At 39.0% G+C, this 20,620-nt stretch overlaps 1 protein-coding gene across 1 annotated transcript in view; it reads right to left on the bottom strand.

Moving 5' to 3' along the window:
• lok (ovarian-specific serine/threonine-protein kinase loki) overlaps positions 1 to 20,620 on the bottom strand; it is a 270,142-nt gene that overhangs the window by 212,871 nt on the left and 36,651 nt on the right. The window contains exon 3 of the mRNA XM_090373619.1: positions 5,618 to 5,696. Within this exon, the coding sequence (XP_090229745.1) occupies positions 5,618 to 5,696 (79 nt within the window). The remainder of the gene's footprint in view (positions 1 to 5,617; positions 5,697 to 20,620) is intronic.

The raw sequence follows: 20,620 nt of genomic DNA, 5'->3' as shown, positions 1-20,620 counted from the left end.
TGGCAAGCGCATAACACACACTAAACAAGGATTAGTGAGAAATATCCACGCTCGCGATTTTGTCACCCCTCTCCCCTCACCCACTGAGCGCTGTTTTGACAGGGAAAGATAATTTTAGCCACGCCCATGTTTTTTTATGGCGGAAAATGTTCACGGCGCTTTAAAATTCACATTTTTTTAGGTTTCATTTTCAGCGAATACGCGAAACCGCGAATAGCGGGGGTTTACTGTATATATAAACCTTGCAATGAGGTCACTTGAGATAATGCCACGTATACAGTTGTTGTTGATGATCTTTCTCATAATCATATACAACTTTGTCAAAGACAAGCACATACTAAAGGAAATTGTGTATGTCTACATGTTAATTTCTTATTGTTCTTGAATGGAATAGTAGTTGATAATTTTATAATAGGTACGGACTGACTAGGTAAATGTTTATCTTTCACATATTGTTTATAATGAGATTGAAGGTTATGTCCTATTTTTGTCTCAGGAAACTTCATCCATACACGTTTAACTGTTTCGTCATCCTCAAATTCAAAATATACTAAAGTACCGATTGCACTGTTTACCAATCCATCGACCACATCTATATTTGTATTAATCATGTATGGTTTTCCTTTCAATAATGGTAGAATGTATGGAAATCCTGCAATTTCAGTCACTGACATTTTATGAATTTTATTTCGCATACTTGCTAATTGTTCTTCAGAATAATACCTATGGTATAAATCTTGTGCAACCACTTCATGGGTTTCATCTGCAACTAAAGCATTTGTATTATAGGCATTTACATCCCTATTTCTTAAAAATAGTTGAATCCTTGCGGACATAAATTAGTAACATCTTCTTTGGTAAGAAATCTCTATTCTATAATTTTAAATTCATCTGATAATAATGTGTCTCCATTGCCTATTTTTGTAAGAATTTTAGAAAATGTACTATCAGACTGTCAAACAACTTGAACTAATTCATGAAATTGTAGTGAATGCCATAATCCTGGAGTAATCAATTCTGGATCAATCTCTAATGACTTGTTTATAAATCCTTTCGATTCCAATATAGAACAAGTAATGTTAGCTGTTATTTGTACTGATTTAAATGCAATTTGCAAATTTTCTGCAGTATGCATTCGCATAATTTTCATTGCCTTATATAGCAAATGTTGGGGAGTTACTCCACGACAATCAGATCTATGAATTTCACTCGATGCCATCATAAAGGGAGTTAGTTTTTTTTCAATCCGTTTTAACATTTTCGTGCATATCCCAAATATACAGCCGGAAAAGAAAGTTCTTCTACATGTATATCAAATATGAAACTTGTTGGAGATGATTTCTGACCCGGTGCTATACATAAATATTTATCTTCAGACTATAATAATAATGTTTGTTGTTGAATTAACAATAGTTCATCATCACTGTTGACAGGTTCCACAATTTCATCTGAATGTTCCTGTTCACTATCGTCATTTGTCCCCAAAAAAATCACTTTTATGCCGTAGAATTTATACAAAGGTGAATTTATCAAATACCGTAACCATATTTTCACTATTTTCTTCTGAACACATCCTTGTAGATATGATGATTTATGTTTTTTTTTTTTTTTTTTTTTTTTTTTGATTTGGTAGTTGTTGGCGCATCGGCTTCTGTGGCCATATTGCACCTCCCAAGGTTTTTGCTGTACTTTGATCCAAGCCCGAGGCGGGAATCGAACCCGCGACCTTTGGGTTGCCGGGCAGGTACTTTACCCACTCGGCTAGCCCGGTCGGCTGATGATTTATGTATGAGTCTTCTTTTTATATGTACATTAATGGCATAATTATCATCTAATTCTCTAGGTAATTGATGAACCATCGTATTTACCTTAACTGGTACATTTATTACTTGTCCAATGATCTCATATTGTCCATGTTCGTAACGTAAACGATGAATTTGCATAAAGGGTAATTGTGGTGATATCAAACGCTCAGTTACAACATCCAGTGGAGGCAAATGAGTAGGATATGTTAGATGTATAAATCCATTTGACGTGGCCATAGTTGGTATCCGTCCCTCTTTTAATGAAGTATGACATACATGCAATACTGTAGCTAGAGCTTTTGCCACGCGGGGTGGTCCCTGAGTTTACCGTCCCTCTCAATACACACCAAAAATACTACAAAAAATCAAAACAATGTATAGGGAAATAAATTAAAACACTGTTTATTTTTGAAGTAAAACTTTAATTCCAACATTCTAAAATGTTATTTTTCTTGCTTTTCTGTTAGCAAAATCGTCAATGACATTGTCGAAGTCTATTTCATCACTCAGTTGCTGTTCTATAGACAGTATAGCAAGATTTCTTAAATGCAAGGTACTCATTGTAGATCTTTGGTAATTCTTAATCAATTTTAATTTAGAAAAAAATCCTCTCACAACTAGCAACACCTACAGCAATTTTGAGGAAAATTTGCAGTAGTATTGTACTGACAGTGCGGTGCCGCTGCTCAGACGCAGCTGCCGCGGTATAAGCAATAAACCAATAAAGCAATCGCCGTGACATGCATTTTGTTTTATTTTTAAGAATTTGAATTATAGTATGATAGGGAAATGTAACGGTTTTGTTATATTTATATTTTATTTATTTTAGTTGTAAGTACAGTTGTTAAAAACTAATTATTAATTAAGTAATAAAAATTACTAAGTTAACATAAATAAAAGAATCGTCGAAAGATAAAATTGTGTCTCACGTGAAAAGTGTCGCCCCCCAAAAATGTGCCACCCGGGACGGACCACCCCCTCCGTCCCCCCTAGCTACGCCATTGATTACATGTCATGAAAGTACTCACTTTTGTAAATGAAATTCATTTTGAAGTAATTCATATGAAGTTGTTGGAAAGTAATTCATTCAAATTAATTTAAACCATAAATGATCACAAACATTACAACTAAATCCAAGTGGGTTTTTGTACACTAGTTTTTCGAACTCGCTGTCAGCTTGTGTAGACACAATCGGGATGTAATCAGGAATCTCATTATTAGCCATTTCTAATTTCGCTTTTTTTCGTGCATGATATTCCTTCATTCGTTCTGCTGGAGTTTTAGATTCCTGATAAGTATCAGGCATAGTAGAACTCTGTGGTTGAATTTCATTATTATTTGGAATAGTTTGAATTTCTAATTTCCTTTTCTTCTGTTCATAATACTCCATTATTTCAGCTTTAGTTTTTTTGGGTGCAGTTTGAGAACTCCCAGACATAATGAAACACTCTTGTTGAATTTCATCTGGATTCACATTTATGTCCAACTTCCCTTTCTTTCTTTCATAGTATTCCTTCAAACGCTGGGCTGTAGATTTTGGCACAATCGCTCACATATTAATCATTATGCTGATATAATGGTATAACGTAGTGTGTCACTGCTCAATTGTACTTGTGTTACTACAAGTTGTGTCACTGCACTTGTTGCATCACTGCAGCAACAAGTACAATGCATGCACATTGGGTTTCGTGATGATTTTTAGGTAACGTAATGCTTTTTTCCAAATAATGCCGGTAAAAACTTACCCTATAATAAGTTTAGTTTTTTTTTTGGTTAAAATCAATGGAAAATTTCTACCAAATTAGAGTTAGAAAATTTGCAGAGCTCATCATCTATTGTGGGAAAGGTTACACTGGCAAAAATTCTTAACACTGGGATTTTGGTGATACTAAGCTTTGCCTCTTTCAAAATGTACGAGGACTGGTATGAAAATAATGCCTCCTAAGTTTTTTGCTTTCAAATGTGGTGCCGTAAATCATTTCGTGTGTCACTGAGTGGTCACTAAAGGTGTCTAGTTTCACCATACTGAGTGGCGCTGTGATCGGCCTCGTGAGTGCAGCACACAGTTAGTTCAAAATGATGGATGTTACAGATATATGTATCAAGCAGTGAGTGGGGATTGAATTTCTTACCAAGGAAGAAGTGACTCCTATAGAAATCCATATGCATCTCAAAAACGTTTATGATGACAATACTGTAGATGTGAGTACAATTAGACGATGGTTAAGACACTTTAAGAGTGCGGGAAAGTGACATTCTTGAGAAGCCTCGAAGCGGACAGCCAGTAACGTCAGTGACAAGAGATGGATTGACACGCTGATCAAAGAAGATTGCCGCATCACAACACACAAATTGTGCAATGCAGTAGTTATAGGGAAACCTGCTGTGATAACCACTGAAAAGAACTAGGCTACAAGGTTTTGCACCTGGTGGGTCCCAAAAATGCTGATGCACTAGCACAAAGCAGCCTGGAAAGTCATCTGTATGGAACTTCTCCAGCACTACGAGAGTGAAGGATAGGTTTTTCTTTCACACATAGTCACAAGTGACGAAACCTGAGGCCACCATTGTGACCCTGAAAAGAATAGACAGTCGATGGAGTGGCACCATCAAAATTCGCTGCACAAGAAGAAGTTCAAAAGACTGCCTTCTGTCGGTAAAGTCATGGCAACAGTATTTTGGGACAAAGATGGGGTCTTGCTTGTGGACGTCTTGGAGCATGGCACCACAATCAACTCAGATCAATATGTGGAAATTTTGAAAGCTTACATCTGTAGAGTTCAACTGGACAAAAACCTCAATGAGGTTGTTCTTCTCCACAACAATGCATGATCCCACACCAGTCTGGGCACGATGGAGGCCATTGCAAAACTGGGGTGCACTGTTCTTCCTCACCCCTCTCATAGCCTGAATCTTGCACCTACCAACTATCACGTCTTCAGCTCGTTGAAGGATGTACTCTGCAGAAACCGTTTTACAGATGCCGATCAGCTCAAGAACAGTGTTCACGAAGCCCTCCAAAGCAAGAGTATGGACTTTTACAGGATTGGAATAGTGTCTGACTCAGAGATGGCAGGAGTGCATAGAAAATGATGGTGACTTTGTAGAAAAATAACGGTGTGTTTATTAATGATTGAGGATTAATTGATGTAAAAGGCATAGGAAGTAAATTTTCTGAGGAAGAAAATAGGAGGCATTACTTTCATACCACTCCTCATACCATACATATTACAACAGTTTGGAGGAATTTACTGTAATCGTACATTACCTTTTTCTCAGAAAACGGCTACAATTTACTATCTCTAACAGAGTCTCTCCACTCGCTTTCTCACAGACGTACTGTTTCTGCTGCATGCCTCTTCTACAGATACTTCCATGGGCACTGTTCTTCTGAATTGGCTTCTATAATTCCCACTCTCTCTCTTTCAAAACTATTTTTTAACTTTTTTTTTTTTTCTTAAAAAGTATAATATAATCACTCAAAACCCAAGATCTAGCAAGGATCAGGTGCTGAAGTTGCTGGATTTGGGAAGTTCAACTGTATTTAAAAATAGTCATACTGTAATCAAAGTTTTGGGGGTAGAAATCTACCCCACACAATCTCAAAACTCGAATCCAAATCTCAGATAGTAATGTCTGCAATGGCACCTAAAAAGCAGCTGATTCACCTAATACTACCACGTATATGTTGCTTAAATGAGAAAAAAATTTGGCAGCAATGAGTTAGTTATTTCAATAAACAATCTGTCTTGTGAGAATGACCATGATAAAAGATTGCACTACATATAAATGACCAAAAAATAATATATTACCAACTTTCAATCCATTGATGAAAGTTCCATGAGTGCTGCAATCTTCAAGAAGTGTACATGCTCCATTATTTCTTGGTTCCTTTAATAAACACTTAATATTAGAAAAATTCCTTATACAGAAAAATTTTGTTGGACAATGAAATGATAAAACAGGAAAAAAAATCAAAAAATGACTTGAGAAAAATACAGAGAGAGAGAGAGAGAGAGAGAGAGAGCTTTGCATTAGGAACACCTACCTTTAACTGGCTGTACCACATTTAGTGCACAAAACAGCCTGAAACATGTGATGGTAAACGCCAAAAGGCACTAGAAAAATGTCGACAGGTCTGATAATCTAGTCACACTGCATCCCATATTTGCTGTGTATTTAATGGTAATGGATCCAGACAGTGAACAGCCCATCCCATGGAATGCGAAACATGTTCCACTGAGCTGAAATTGTGTTTTATGGTCGTGACCTCCAGAAATGTGCTTTAGAAAAATATCACAAAGCCGTTCAAAATTGGTTCTTATAAAAGAACATATTTAGATAATGATGAAAGTGTAATGCATTTTAATGATTTGAATTGGTAACTGATGCAATATACACTATAAAAATGACCTTTTAGAGAGTTATATAACGAAAAATTCAACTTCCGAGGTCATGGAACGAATTACCAAAAAACAACGTGCTAATGGGTTCACATTATGATATTTTCACGATATTAATCTGTTCCAGATGGTGTCTCTGGAACGGATTAATATCGTAAAGCGGGGTACACTGTATTGTATAGCTATGCGTGTGGTTTGAAATGCAATATTTATGAATGTTTAACATTCATTTTTTGCAATTAATGTTCATATTTTCGATTTTGTTGATACTTGTAAAAAAAAAAAAAAAAAACTCTTAAAGCGGGAACTACTTCTATATAATAGAAGCATTCCATTTAAATTCTTCTTATCTTCCTCATTTTAATTCTTCTAAATTATGGAAAGAAACATTATGTAATTGGAGCATGAGAAAGAATAGTTAAAATTCCACTTCTATGGATCAGAAGTCAACGTTCCACAGCAACTGAGAAATGTTGGCTGCAGAATATATATCTGAAAATTGCAATTCTCATTAAATTTTTGACAAAAGTTGCTTTCCATGATAAAACATAAAATGGTTAAATTTAAGATAAAGCTTACTTGTTGAGCACCTACAAACAATATTTAATATGATAAATACCTGCAAGGATGGTGATATCAACAAAAGTGATAGGAGATAGGGTTATCTTTAGCATCCCTTTTCACTCCTTAAGAATAAAATTCAAGATGCCATTCTCTGCTACAGTGTTCTGCAAGCAACTGACAGGTGTCGAATCAATTCTGGCTTCATTGGGTAGCATTCATATTCAAGAGATAATACACAAGGCCTGTTTATTTTTATCCTTTTTTTCAGACACAATAAAGATTATTATTAAAAAAATTAAAATTATTATTAAATTGAGTACAAAAATTTTTATCAATTTATTCTGTTTTCTTTTACATTTATAACCTGTACATTTTTACATTTATAACCTTTCTAACCTGTAGTTTGGCTTTAACTGAGCACGAACAATCTGATTTACAATTATAAGGGTGCCACAAAGAAACTGGATACAAAGAATAATTTTCATTTCATTTACTCGGATTTATATTATTATTATTATTATTATTATAATATATTATTATTTGGTTGTTAGGAGCATTAGCAACTAAGGCCATATTGCTCCGGAGATATGCGGTGGTCATTCCCTGACCTTTCTGCATCCTCCATATTTGGTGGGCACAGGCTTGAACCCCGGTCTAATCAAGAAGCGTGTGCTACGCACTGCTGCTCCTGCCCACCTGGTTACGGAGGTGCCAAAATGATTTTAATAGTTATGCATAAATTATTGTTGTATAAATTAAAGCAAGGTAGAACTATGGATAAGTTACTAATATGAATAAAATGATGGATAATTGGAACAAGATAGATAATAGTCATAAATAGCCACTGCTCTTCAAGGACATTGTTTTGAGTGGAGCCCAGAGGGTCTTGTGCTAGGTCTCATCCCTTTCTAATATTTATTAATGACATAAAGGCAAGTTTAATGTCTGTATCTGCTGTTAAAGTCGAAGCTTTTTATGGCAACCCTCATTTTAACATCATTTGACAATGAGGGGTGCAGTTAGGTGGATAACTGCACCCCTCATTGTCAAGTAAATGACCTACTTGCAATCACTGTTGAGAATGTGCCACCAAATATGATGTCAGTTCTTCAGCCACTTGATCAAGGTGAAACCCACTCTTTTAAAAAAAACTACCGAAGAATGCTATTAAACAAAATTGTGCTTTGCCTTGAAAGCAAAATTCAATGCGAAATCGACATACTGCAGGTAATGTATTTATGTGTTTCAGCATGGGATGAACTTGATGAAAATGTGATTGCCAATTGCTTCAAACATGCTGGATTTACTGCATTGAATGATGTGATATGTAAAGTTTCACATGCTTCTTCCTCTATTAATTGCGAAGAACAGTCAGATAATAGGGAAGAAATATTTGAGCGTGTGCACCATCACCTAAACTTACAGGAAAACTTAAGCTTCAAAGATTACGCAGTAGATGCGGACATTGAATGTTTCAGGATAAGCACAAATGAAGAGGAACTCATTGCAGACGTAATAGAATCTTCTGAAATTTGTAGATGATGAAGATGAGGAATCTGTGGTTGAACAAGAAGTTTCAGTGAAAGATGTTCATCAAGGATTAGAACCTCTACATCAATTTTTTCAAGTGCAGCTTAACTGTGAAATAACTGCTATCTCACACCTTTATAATTCTCTTAAAACAAGCTCTACCACTGAAATTACATGTTTTGACAGATTCTTTTAAAGTGTAAAACAATTCTCTTGTTAGGTCTTGATAGGTGTGTGTTCTGTGTAGTGAAATTTACATTTTAATTGTAACCGAAGTGCACTCTACAATCAATGCAAAATTTACAATGATAATTTTTTTGTTTAATACTGTAGTACATATTATAAATAAGATTATACTATATTGTATTAGTAGAATTACGATTAATGTTCAGGCTTTTACTTGTTTTGTTGCTGATTTTATAAATCAGCGATATAACATCCTTCCAGTATAACAACCATTTTTCTTATTCCCCTGGCAGGTTGTTATATAATAAATATCTTTATTGCAAGCAGTGATTGGTTACATGATTGCCTCATGCAATAATACCCACAACAGCGACAATGCTAGGGGTTGCAATATATAGCATCAACCGTATAAGGCGGACAGGATCTGGAACAGGGACTGACATTAATCATGGTGTGCTACATGAACACAATCTGGATATACGGGATGAAAAATGATTCCATTGATATACAGGATTTCTGCCAGCAAAGCCCAGTTGATTATCCCATTGCATAAAACAATCATTAAGCCAAATCACAATACTGCATACAAATTTGTAAACTTCCTTTTAAGAAGGATACATACATTTCAAAGAGTACAAAGAAGGGAGACCAACATGACTGGTTGAGGGGAACATTGGGACATACAACAGCTTTAAAAGTGTGGTGTTGTTGATTACAAGACCTGCTGGAGGTCATCATGGGACTACCAAATAAATGGTTACTAAAAGCAAAAGGTGTACATATACTTGCTTGTACAATAATGCTAGGAGTATAGTAAGCTAATTTCATGTATTTGAAGGACCTGTTAAATCATCAAATGCAAACATTGTAGGGATATTGGAAACATGGTACCACTCGGACGTAAGGGTTATGAAAATTGAATATGCAGAGCACAAAGTGTACAGGAAGTTTAGGGGGATTAGCATTAGAAGAGGCATATGATGTAGGAAAGCAAGCTTATACATCATCAGCCAAAAAAAAAAAAAAAAAAAACATTCCCATTCACTCCAAAAGTTTGTTCAGTTCTTCCTTGAATTTATTTAAGCTATCAACTTCCACAACAACAGATGGAAGTTTGTTCCAGCAATCAACCACTCGCCAGCTAAACGCAAAATTTCCACACATCTGTTCTACAACTGTCTTTCCTCAATTGTCAGTGCCATCCTCCGGGAAGCAGGTGGCCAGAGGCAACAATAAGGCAGCTGTGCTAAGATTTGTATTAAATATACAAAATAACAATATTTATTTCTCATGGGGTGAAAAAGATCTTTGTAATACATATTAACCAAATCTTGTAATAAACAAATATATTTACATAGAAAAGCCTATCCTTTCGCAGAGGAATGGTATGTACTTTGTATAAACAAGTACTTTGTGTAAACCGAGTTTGTACTGTATTACACTTTTTTCTGGCCTTTGCAGTAGTTCTGCGTTCCATCACAGAGTACATACAGTGCAGATGTGGGAAACCACAAGTGGTACCTGGCCATAAATACCATATGACTGCATTTCAGTTCACACATGTTTTTTGCTCTGTGATTAATGGTAAAGAAGTACAGTTTTAAGAAGTGTCTAAGTGTGGATTTATGTTCCAACTAGAACTTTCAAAGAAGAGGATTCGTATGGTGAGATTTGTTTTCACTTATTTAGGGCTCTTAAGTGAGTTTCAGTGCATTATTTATTCAATGCTATTGTTAAAGGAGTCAGCTCCCCCATGGCGGTATTGGAGAGAATAGCAACCATGTCTCAACCTTTCTTATTTGACTGGGGAGGGCAGTCCCCCTTGCGTACTTTTTGGCGAGGAACACGGTGCCTTCTGTTTTAGTGCATAATCATTTTTTTTGTGAGATGGAAATTTCTGCCTACTTCATACATAGACTTACCATTGAGACTGCCATTGTCTGATTGGCTGAAGGTCACTTGCTGCCTAAGCCATCCTTAGTGAGCACTACTTAGTCACACTATACTACCTCTGACAGTAGTTGCCCTCTCGCAACCACCTTCTCTCACTGCATTCCATTATTCCACTACACTCAAATGGTAGCAACAGAACTGACCATAGTGCTTAACCCTAAAAGTACCCTGGGTCACCGTGTCCCTTCTAATTGTGCCATTCTTTGTCAATTTACCCCAGCTATTGAACCCAACTATTGCCTCCCCATTCACCAGCAGACTCCACTAACCTGACTCTTGCCAATATGCCTGAAGAGGAGTGTAACAAAGTAGAAAACAACCATCTGCTTCTCAAATGATGATGAATGACTCACCAGTCAAGGAACTATAAGAGGACTTGGAGAACTTGAGGCCTGGCCCAGCCTCCAAGAAGAAAAATGAAAAGCTGATGATGCCCAAGTCAGACCAAGAAATGCAGAGTCGATGTGAGCCGAAGAATGCACAGGAGAGCTCTACCCCTCATAATGATGTCATCGAAGGCATAAAATCGACAGATACAGCCAAACCCCTTAACCCCAACCTTCCTGAGGGCTCAGTCCTCGAGAAAACCCTGATCTTGTGTACAGAGTTAGAGGGTCTGATGAAGGAATCCAGTAGTAGGATTACAATTGGTCTCTGAGCTCAAATCATTTCCAACTTGACAAAGATGGAAACAATCTTCCTGTAGATGCAATTTGAATGTGAAAAATCAACTGCCAAATTAGAGGCATGTCTTCAAAGTAGAGCAATCAAATGTCACAGTGCGCCCCTACCTATGCCGATGCAATGAGGAATCCAAAGAATAATACCAATCCTACCAACCCTGCTTCAACAGGGCCAAGAAAGAAGACCCTCTACCACAACCGCATCTGGTTGTTCTTAAACCGACCTCACAGGACGCACCCCAAACAAGCAAGGAAATTAAAAATTCAGTTGTAACTAATTTAGCAGATGACTTCAAAAACACACACATAAAGTATTAGGAAAACCTGGAATAAGGGCATAATTATTGAAACTGAGACGAAAGAAAAAGCCACTCAAATCTTCAATGCCAAAATTCCTGCCCTGGGGCTGTCTGCTGAACCACCCAAACAAAAAGGACCATCGATCCTTATCTTTGAAATTGGCAGCAATTGGACCCTTCAACAATCAGAGATGAGATTTACCAACACAACTTCTAACACCCACTCGGACGAGGAATAGTCTACTCTCGTCATCCATAAATACCAGACCAGGTCACGAGTAGGAAGCACAACTAACTGGGTTGTGGAACTTGCCCCAGGGGCCTGCCACGCAATCAACCAGCAAAACAGGGTATATACACCGATGAGCCAAAATATTATATGGCCACCTACCTAATATGATGTTGGTGTCCTCCACGTGCAGCCAAAACAGCTCATACCCTGCAAGGCATGGACACTACAAGATTTCTAAATGTGTCTTGTGGTATCTGGCACCAACACGTAACCAGCAGATACTTTAACTCCTGTAAGGTCCGTGGTTGAGATGCCACAGATCGGAGTTGCTGTTCCAACACAAACCACAGATGCTCAATGGGATTGATGTCTGGAGAATTTGGAGGCCAGGGCAATACCTGGAAGTCTTCCTCATGTTCCACGAACCAGTCTCGAACAACCCGGGCAGTGTGGCATGGCGCATTATCCTGCTGAAAGATAGCACTGCAAGAGGGAAAGACCATTGCCATGAAAGGGTGTACCTGGTCAGCAATGATGTTTAGGGAGGTGGTAGACGTCAGAGTGCCCGGCACATGGATGACTGGACCCAAGGTATCCCAGCAGAACATTGCCAAAGCATGACACCACCGCCACGTTTTCGTACCAGGATGCATCCAGGCGCCATCACTTCCTCAGATAAATGATGAACACATACCTGGCTGTCCACGTAGTGCAACAGGAAACGTGATTCATCGGACCAGATGACCTTCTTCCAATCACTCAAGGTCCAGTTTTGATGCTCACGTGCCCATTGTAGGTGCTGTCGCTGATGAACTGTGGTTAGCACGGGCACTCGGAGTGGCCTGCGGCTAGGCAGCCCCATTTTCAGCAGGGTTCGATGTACTGTGTGTTGTAACACGTTACTCCCATCACCAGCATTCCAAGTTATGCCACAGCCGCCACATACCACCCAGGAGAGCCTTTGCTCACCTCGAGCATCGATGAGCCGTGGTCGTCCAACAACTCGCCGGCGGTCCGTGGGTTTACCCTCTTCTTTAGGTAGGTACTAACCATGGCTGACCGTGAGCACCCCACCAGCAGAACATCGCCAAAGCATGACACCACCGCCACGTTTTCATACCATGATGCATCCAGGCGCCATCACTTCTCCAGGTAAATGATGAACACATACCTGGCTGTGCAACAGGAAACGTGATTCATTGGACCAGATGACCTTCTTCCAATCACTCAAGGTCCGGTTTTGATGCTCGTGTGCCCATTGTAGGTGCTGTCACTGCGCATTGTAGCCATGCCATTTCGGATATGCTCTGACCCAGTCGTCTGGCCATTACAATTTGGCCTTTGTCAAACTCACTTAAGTCTGCTGCTTTTCCCATCTGAAGAACAAGAGTAATACTGATTAATGGAGCTCAGTATCGGGTGTTTTTTATACCATGTCACGACCCACGCATGCACCGTAGTTCACCTGCAGTTGCTTCGATTTGCATAATGACTCACTGGTCATGTTTTGGCTCATCGGTGTATATAAACTGGGGCAGTCACTGCTTTAGAGAGCACGTGGCTGTCCCCAAGTGATTCAAGTGATGTCACTCTGGCTACATGACTCATACCTGTTTGCAGACAGAGCCAAAATGTGGTCACTGCAAACAGAAGAGCCATGACTTTTAACTCTTGCCCAAACAAGGAGGAAGAACCAATCTGCAGAAATTGCAAAGCCCAGAAAATCCAGCACGCTCGTTCCATCCGAGATACTAAATGTCGTGTCTACCCTAAAGCCCGAAGTATTCACTAAAGCAGAATAAATTATGGGGACCATCCACAAACAGTATAACAACAATAAAATAAAATTCCTACAGATCAACACTCAAAGAGCCAAATCCGTTGCTGTACAAATTAGAGTAAAAGCTGATGAAGATAACTATGACACCCTTCTAATCCAGGAACTGTATACCTACACAAAAGAAGTTAGGGGCTATCCCCCGACATATAAAATTATACAGTGCCAGGATGACACCCCTCCTGGGCGGCCATCCTGATCTGCAACCCAGATCTTACTGTTACCAGAATTGCTCACTTCTGCCTAACTTCGCTGGTTTGTCATTGCCCCATTGGGGAAATTCTATATAGTTTAAATGTACTGCAGACCAGGAGAGGACATCACACCTGCAATGTCTGAAAACTGAACTGCCGAATGCAAAAATTATCGTCAGTGTTGACATGAACTGCCGTTCACCCAGCTGGTTTAGTACAACCCCAGAGTGACGCAAATGGTCAGAGACTGGAGCAATTCCTTGCAAACAGCTATCTTACTGTCCTCAATCACCCAAAGAATGTCTACTTTCTCTAGTACCCTATGGGAGGTGACACTGGACGTGACAATTTCTTCAAGATCACTTGCCAATATATCTGATTGCACTGTCCACGAAAGCTGGACCACTTCCGACTATAGGGTTATAACCTTTCAAATGCTCAGATGTATCACTCAAGCACCAATCCGCAGACATCTCTCCTACAGATTTGCAGTTGAGAAGGCAAACTGGGACCACTTCTGCCTGCTCCCTACTCTCAGAACAGCTTCAGCAAAAGGACATGTACTTCCACTAGCATAATAACTGAAGTCTGCAACTCCTCCATGAGGAAAATGAAACCCATCTTGGGGGCCATCCCGTGGTCCCACGAGCCCCAAACACTTTGTTATGAAGTTAATGCAAGGAGATGAGCGCGAAGATCCTAGCTCCAGGCCAAAGTCAAAGCCCTCAGGGAGCGATATAAGGTTAGAAACAAATACACGGCAATGATCAGGCTGCATAAAACACAATCCTGGGAGCACCCATTTTACTAGCATTGGCAATAATTACCCCTGGGGGATCGCTTACTATATCACCACCAATAAACTTCCAAGGGGTGAAGTTATCCCTTCTAGAACACCTCAAGACCGTATAACCATGACTTGGCATGAATCCATCAACGACATCCTTGATGTGATCTTTTAAGCATCCCAAAGGCCCTAACACCGCCCGAGGCAGCAACTCTGCACTGACAATGAGGAATACCACCCTCCACAAATCGAGGAGGCCTTTACTGCCATATAACTAACCCCTGCGGCCCAGAGAACACTACTCAGTCTTTTTAATCACTGCCTACAAACTGGCTGTTTCCCAACTGACTGGAAAACTGCTGTGGTATGTCTAATTTTAAAACCCTACATAGCCATGGGAACTCCCCAGCTCATATCGGCCGATAGCATTGTTGTTAGTGCTGAGCAAAACGCTGAATATCTGCTCCACCATAGGATAGAGAAATACTACAATGAGGCAGGTCTCTCTTCTGACACAATTCGGCTTCAGAAAAGGAAGATCCACAATAGATGCCATAATTACTGCTGCCAACAACTCCCGACAAAAGTATTTCCTTGCCACCTCTGTTGATTTTGCCAGGGCGTTTGACTCCTTATGGTAGCCAAGAGTCCAAAGGGGATGCCCTCGGGGATCCATTTTGGGTCCCTGCTATGGAACGTAACCTTGAACTTGGCAATGTTCAAACACAAGCTTAATGACCTGCTTCTGATGCTAGCTGCCAATAATGGCAAAACTTGAGGCCTCTGCAAACAGGGCACTGACAACCCTGCAGGATTGGGTCAGAAGAAACCATCTCAGCATCTCACTGACCAAGACATCATCCATTCTGTTGAACCTTGCCAGACCACCTCAGATAAAAATACAGGACAAGATAATCAAACTTGTAACCCAGCTTAAGTACCTCGGCATCCTCCTAGACAAAAACCTTTCTTTCCAGCCTTACCTGATCTACACAGGTAAGAAAAAAATCAAAATTTATACAGCACTAGTTGCCAGGGTGACCAGCAAAGATTGGGGCCTTAAGAAGAGAACACGCTCCTTGTTCTACAAAGTGGTTTGTTTTCATCCCTGCTATTACATATGCTAGCGCCACTGCTACAATAAAGCCACCATGGCCGTAAATCAGAGAAAATTAGAGACCATACAGTGGTCAAATTTGCTTACCATTACCCAGGCCTGCTGCACAGTCAGCCCACACACATTACAAATCCTTGCTGGTGTTCTCCTGCTGAACTTAGAGGCTGCTCGCCATAGGATCCTTTATCATCTCTCCAGGGGAAGATCAAGCACTTTTCTAGGACACCACTGACCCTAGCAACAAATGGAGTGCCAACAAGAGGTGACTGTCTGCCTTCCTGCGACAGGTCTGGCAACAGAGATAGTCTGACACACAAAGGGACAGATCACAAAAAAAAATATCCCATCCATCCAGAGAATACCCCAAAGCCTCGTCGTGATTCTCTCCAGGGCTTTTATCTACCTATCTTCTTACAGGACATGGTGCTTTCGGAGCTAAATTGACCTCTTTCAGAATTACCGACAACTCCCTTATGCCACTGTGGACAACAGGAGACCTGGGAGCATCTTATGTTTGCCTGCTCTATGAAGACCTAAGATGTACACTGATAACAAAGATACATTGCAACCCACAAAATCAAGAGCACAACCTCTTGGAACAAGAAGAGGATTACAAAGCCTTTTCCACCTTTGCCCAGGACCTATTTATAAGACGTAGGAAGACCTTCCCAAGCCCATAGAATGACCACTGTCTGGGACCTCTCTGCTTGAAGCCGTCTTCTTCCAACCAATGCAACTTTTCACCTGGAGACTTCCACCTACTAGAACAACTTAATGCTCTTCATTTACTGAAGAAAATCTACCAAGATGACTGTGACAAATTTTGATTCCTAACAGTGACTCAGAACAACCACTGACCAAGACAAAGTGCAGTTTTGCTGCGATATCATCACTATAAATGGCAACCAATACCATGCCACCTTGCATGGTACCTATTCATTCCATTTCCCCAACCCCATTTTTGCCTGATGGAGCCCCATCTCCATTGTGTCCCTGGGAATGCCTTTCCTCTCATCCTCATACTTCTGCCCACCTTTTCTCCAGTCTCATACTATGTTTTTTTTTTTAAGTTCTTGCCACTGAAAGCTCAGGCAATTAGATGGCAGGACCTGCCAGAGATTTGAGATTGCCTGGCTACCTCCCAGAGGTTAGTGGCTGGCAATGTGAGGACCCACCAGGGGCCCCAGCAACAAAAAGACAGACATACAACACAACCCAACCCAACACTACACTTCACAAACAGCACACACAACTCTGGCTTTTAGAGTCCTGTATCACCACACAGAATAAACGGCACAAATGTGAGAAACCACTGGAAATGCTCCCCAAAACACTTTCCCCACTCTTAAAGTGTCTTACCCAACTATCAGCCCCAAATTTTTGGGATAAACTTACTTTTTGATAATATTTGATAGACATAATTATATGCCTTAGCAGTATTGATCGGAAGCACATGTAACATACCACTAACAGCAAATGCCACCCACCCTACTGCAGCTTAGCAGTACTCACAATTAGGCTAATCCTTGCCTCGAGCAACAAGGCTCCAACCCTGTGCCTTTTGTTTCTCAGGGAAGTGCAAGTAGTTAATACTGCACCATGTTTACTGTGTACCTGTTTAAACTTAAGAAGGACAAGCTGAGTGGGATTGCCTATGTATACAATAAGGTAATCTATTTCCAGAGCACTTACAAATTTACCCCACTTGATTATATATTTTCAGTGTACATAAATATATTTTTTTAAAACATTGAAGTCAGCCTGCAAAAAATCGCCAACCTAGTGTTTTGGCCCCTATTTGACCAAGAACTTGTGATTTTTTTTTTTTTTTGGAAATTACAACAAGCTCTGCTTCAACTTACTATGAGTAGATAATTGATTATCCATATTCCTCTCGTTAATCCAGATACCCACTAAAACAAAATGAGCGATGCTGAAGTTGAACTGATAGTTAAGTAACGGGCAGATTACCCAATTCGCTCAAGGAGTGAGGCTCCAGCAACTGGAGAAGGCACGAATAAACCTACAAAGACCAAGGCCAAGAAGAAAGAGAGGGGTAGAAGGTCTGCTACTGACTTTCCAACAACCAAGGAAGTCCCTGAAGAGGCTGCCAATGAATCATTCAGTGACTCTGACCATAAAGAACAAAAGAGTCAGGAAACTGAGCATGAAGAACAAAAGAGTCAGGAAACTGAGCATGAAGAACAAAAGAGTCAGGAAACTGAGCATGAAGAACAAGAGTCAGGAACCCCCTATTACCCAGGTTCCCCAAATTGACTGGGACTCCAGTGGAACAGATTATTACTTGCCATTAGAGGAACCCTAGAAAAATACATGGCTAAGTAATCAAGTCGAATTACTGCTGCCATGAGAACTGACATGATAGAGATCTTCAGTAAAATGGAGACAGTGGTCCAAAAATTACACATTGACCATGAGTGGCTTAAAGCCAAAATTTAAGTTTTCACACAGGAGGGGGAAAAACAAATGCAACAATGCCCCTGCTCCTTTGCAGAGGCATTGAGAAATGGTGCTCAATACGTGCCCAACCAACCAGGAAAAGTATAAAATCAAAAGGCAGTAAGAAAGCCTGAATCACATGTTATTTTGGTTAAACCAGTGGAAGACGCACATTTAGATACCAATGAAGTGGTCAAGGAAGCATTCACAAAAAATTTCAAGGAGCAGATGAAAACTGTAAAAATAAAGAGTACAGTTGTGCCCCCGCATCCGTTGATTCAATTACTGGCGGCTAATCACGGAAAGAAAAACAAAAAAACTTAACATGTACCACTCGCCTGTCCAATACGATGCTTCCCTTTATTTTTTTACGATGTCGATTTTAAATCGAATAGCTCCCTTTATTTTTTTACGATGTCGATTTTAAATCAAATAGTTGCCTTTATTTTTTACGATGTCAATTTTAAATCGAATAGCTTCTCTTTATTTTTTACAATTTCGCATATGGCTTGGTCACCAACATTATAATGGTTCTTTAGAGATTTAACACAGATGAACCGTTTTCAAACTTTTGAATAATTTCAGGTTTTTGTTTAATTTGAAAGCACAACTTGCATTTGCCCATCATTTTCGCAATTTCTAAACAAAAAAAAAAAAAAAAAAAAATCCGACATCCGTGACATAAATAACGAAACAAAATTTGTCCTTTTGCGGTGCGACGGAACACAACAATCAATTTGACGCACTAAATCAAACTAAATATTTTAGCATTAGCATTAGCATTAGTAGAGGCATTTGATGCAAGAAAGCAAGCTTATGCAGCATCAGCCAAAAAAAAAAAAAAAAAAAAAAAAAGTAACATAAATAAATAAAAATAACCACTTCCACTTCACCCCTCTGTTCGTTTTGGTGACTTTTTATTTTTATTTTTTTATTTTGAGCAATAGGTGTGAAGACAGTAGGGGTTGTAAGATAATAGGTACACTAATCTCCCAATGACAATGACAACTTATAACACTGGTTCTTGTCACTTATTTACAACTTGCAAAAAATATGTTTACCTATTCTAGTTATTACTTGAATTTTATGATTTCTGGTTGATTTTTTTTATTTGGAGTTTTGAAGTGTCACGGTTAATCCAATCCGGGTAAATCGAGAGTCTGCTGTACTTTATTATTACTGTATTTAATGTTGATAATGTCTTACTGTGTATTTCATTTATCAATTAAACTTTATTACACGTATGTATGTACAAGAAAATCACGTTATATACGGGGTCGCAGGTGTTCGCTTATATCCACAGTTTCAGCCATCCACGGTAGGTCTTGGAACATATCCCCCGCGGACACGGGGATCTTACTGTACTAGAAAGACCAAGCATCCAGGAGTCTTAACAGAAACAGACACTAGTGAGGAGGTTCAAACCATCCTGAATAATACCAAAATAACAAATTTGGGCCTTAGGGCAGAAGCCCCAAAGAAAAAAGGGTCTTCAGTTGTGCTCTTTGATATGGATCAGAGAATAACACCAGAGGAGCTCAAAGCCAAGTTCTTTAATAAAAACCTAAGTACAGCCAATTCCAGGCTTAGGTAATACTTGACTGATGGAAATTCAACTTTGCGTAAGTTTTTGCTGGCTGGTACAAACTTAAAAAAATCGTAGAAATGTATTTTGCATCCCATAGGAATAAATGGATGTATCGTGAAAATATCATATGATATTTTCATTATGATAACACATTGTTTTTTTTTTTCCTTGGAAGTTGAAATTTTCACTATATAACTAAGCTATCTATCTCTCTAAAAGGTCATTTTTATAATGGAAATTGCACGACACTTTCATTGTTATCATATGTTCCCTTATAAGAATTAATTTTGAACGCCTTTGTGATATTTTTCTAAAGCACATTTCTGGAGGTCACTACCATAAAACAATAAAAACAATTTGCACTTTCCAGTTTATTGTGCTTTTCTGTTAGCACAATCGAGTAGTAAACTCGATTTTATTGCATTTGTGATAATACTGATAACTGGAATTCTGTGGGTTTTTATGTTATAGTATTATGGTGAAACGAGTTCCTCTTCACTGAAATCTTCAATCATATAAAAAACAAATAAATTTTCAGAATTTTCTCTTCATTCCTATTTACTTATTACAATGGTGAAGAGAAAGGGACCAACAGAAAGTGCAAGTGCTGGCAGTGCTAGGTAACAAAACAAATTTGATTTAGAAATGAAGACGAAAATGATTAACAAGTATGAAGTAGGACAAAGTTTGTCATCTATCGCACGGAATTAGGTCTCGCTAATTTTTTAATCTCGCATGAGATAAAAAAATTGAATAAATAATTCTATTTACATGTTCGTCAAACATTTATTTTTTTGCTTCAATCAAATTTGCGAGTGCTGCATAAGCATTTAGGGAAATTCAAACTTACGTAGAGTTCTGAAGAATGTCGGGGAGTGGATGTACATACCTTCAAGGTGAGGAAAGTGTGGATGATATTATTCCCAAATACAAAAAGAAGACCAAGTCACCTACAAGCATAAACTGGGTAATCGAACTATCA

Source organism: Mastigoproctus giganteus, chromosome 5, assembly GCF_048544385.1.
Source record: "Mastigoproctus giganteus isolate SK-2022 chromosome 5, ASM4854438v1, whole genome shotgun sequence".
Lineage (NCBI taxonomy): Eukaryota > Metazoa > Arthropoda > Arachnida > Uropygi > Thelyphonidae > Mastigoproctus > Mastigoproctus giganteus.
Note: the sequence above shows the minus strand (reverse complement) of the source record. Positions and strands in the feature narration are given on the sequence as shown.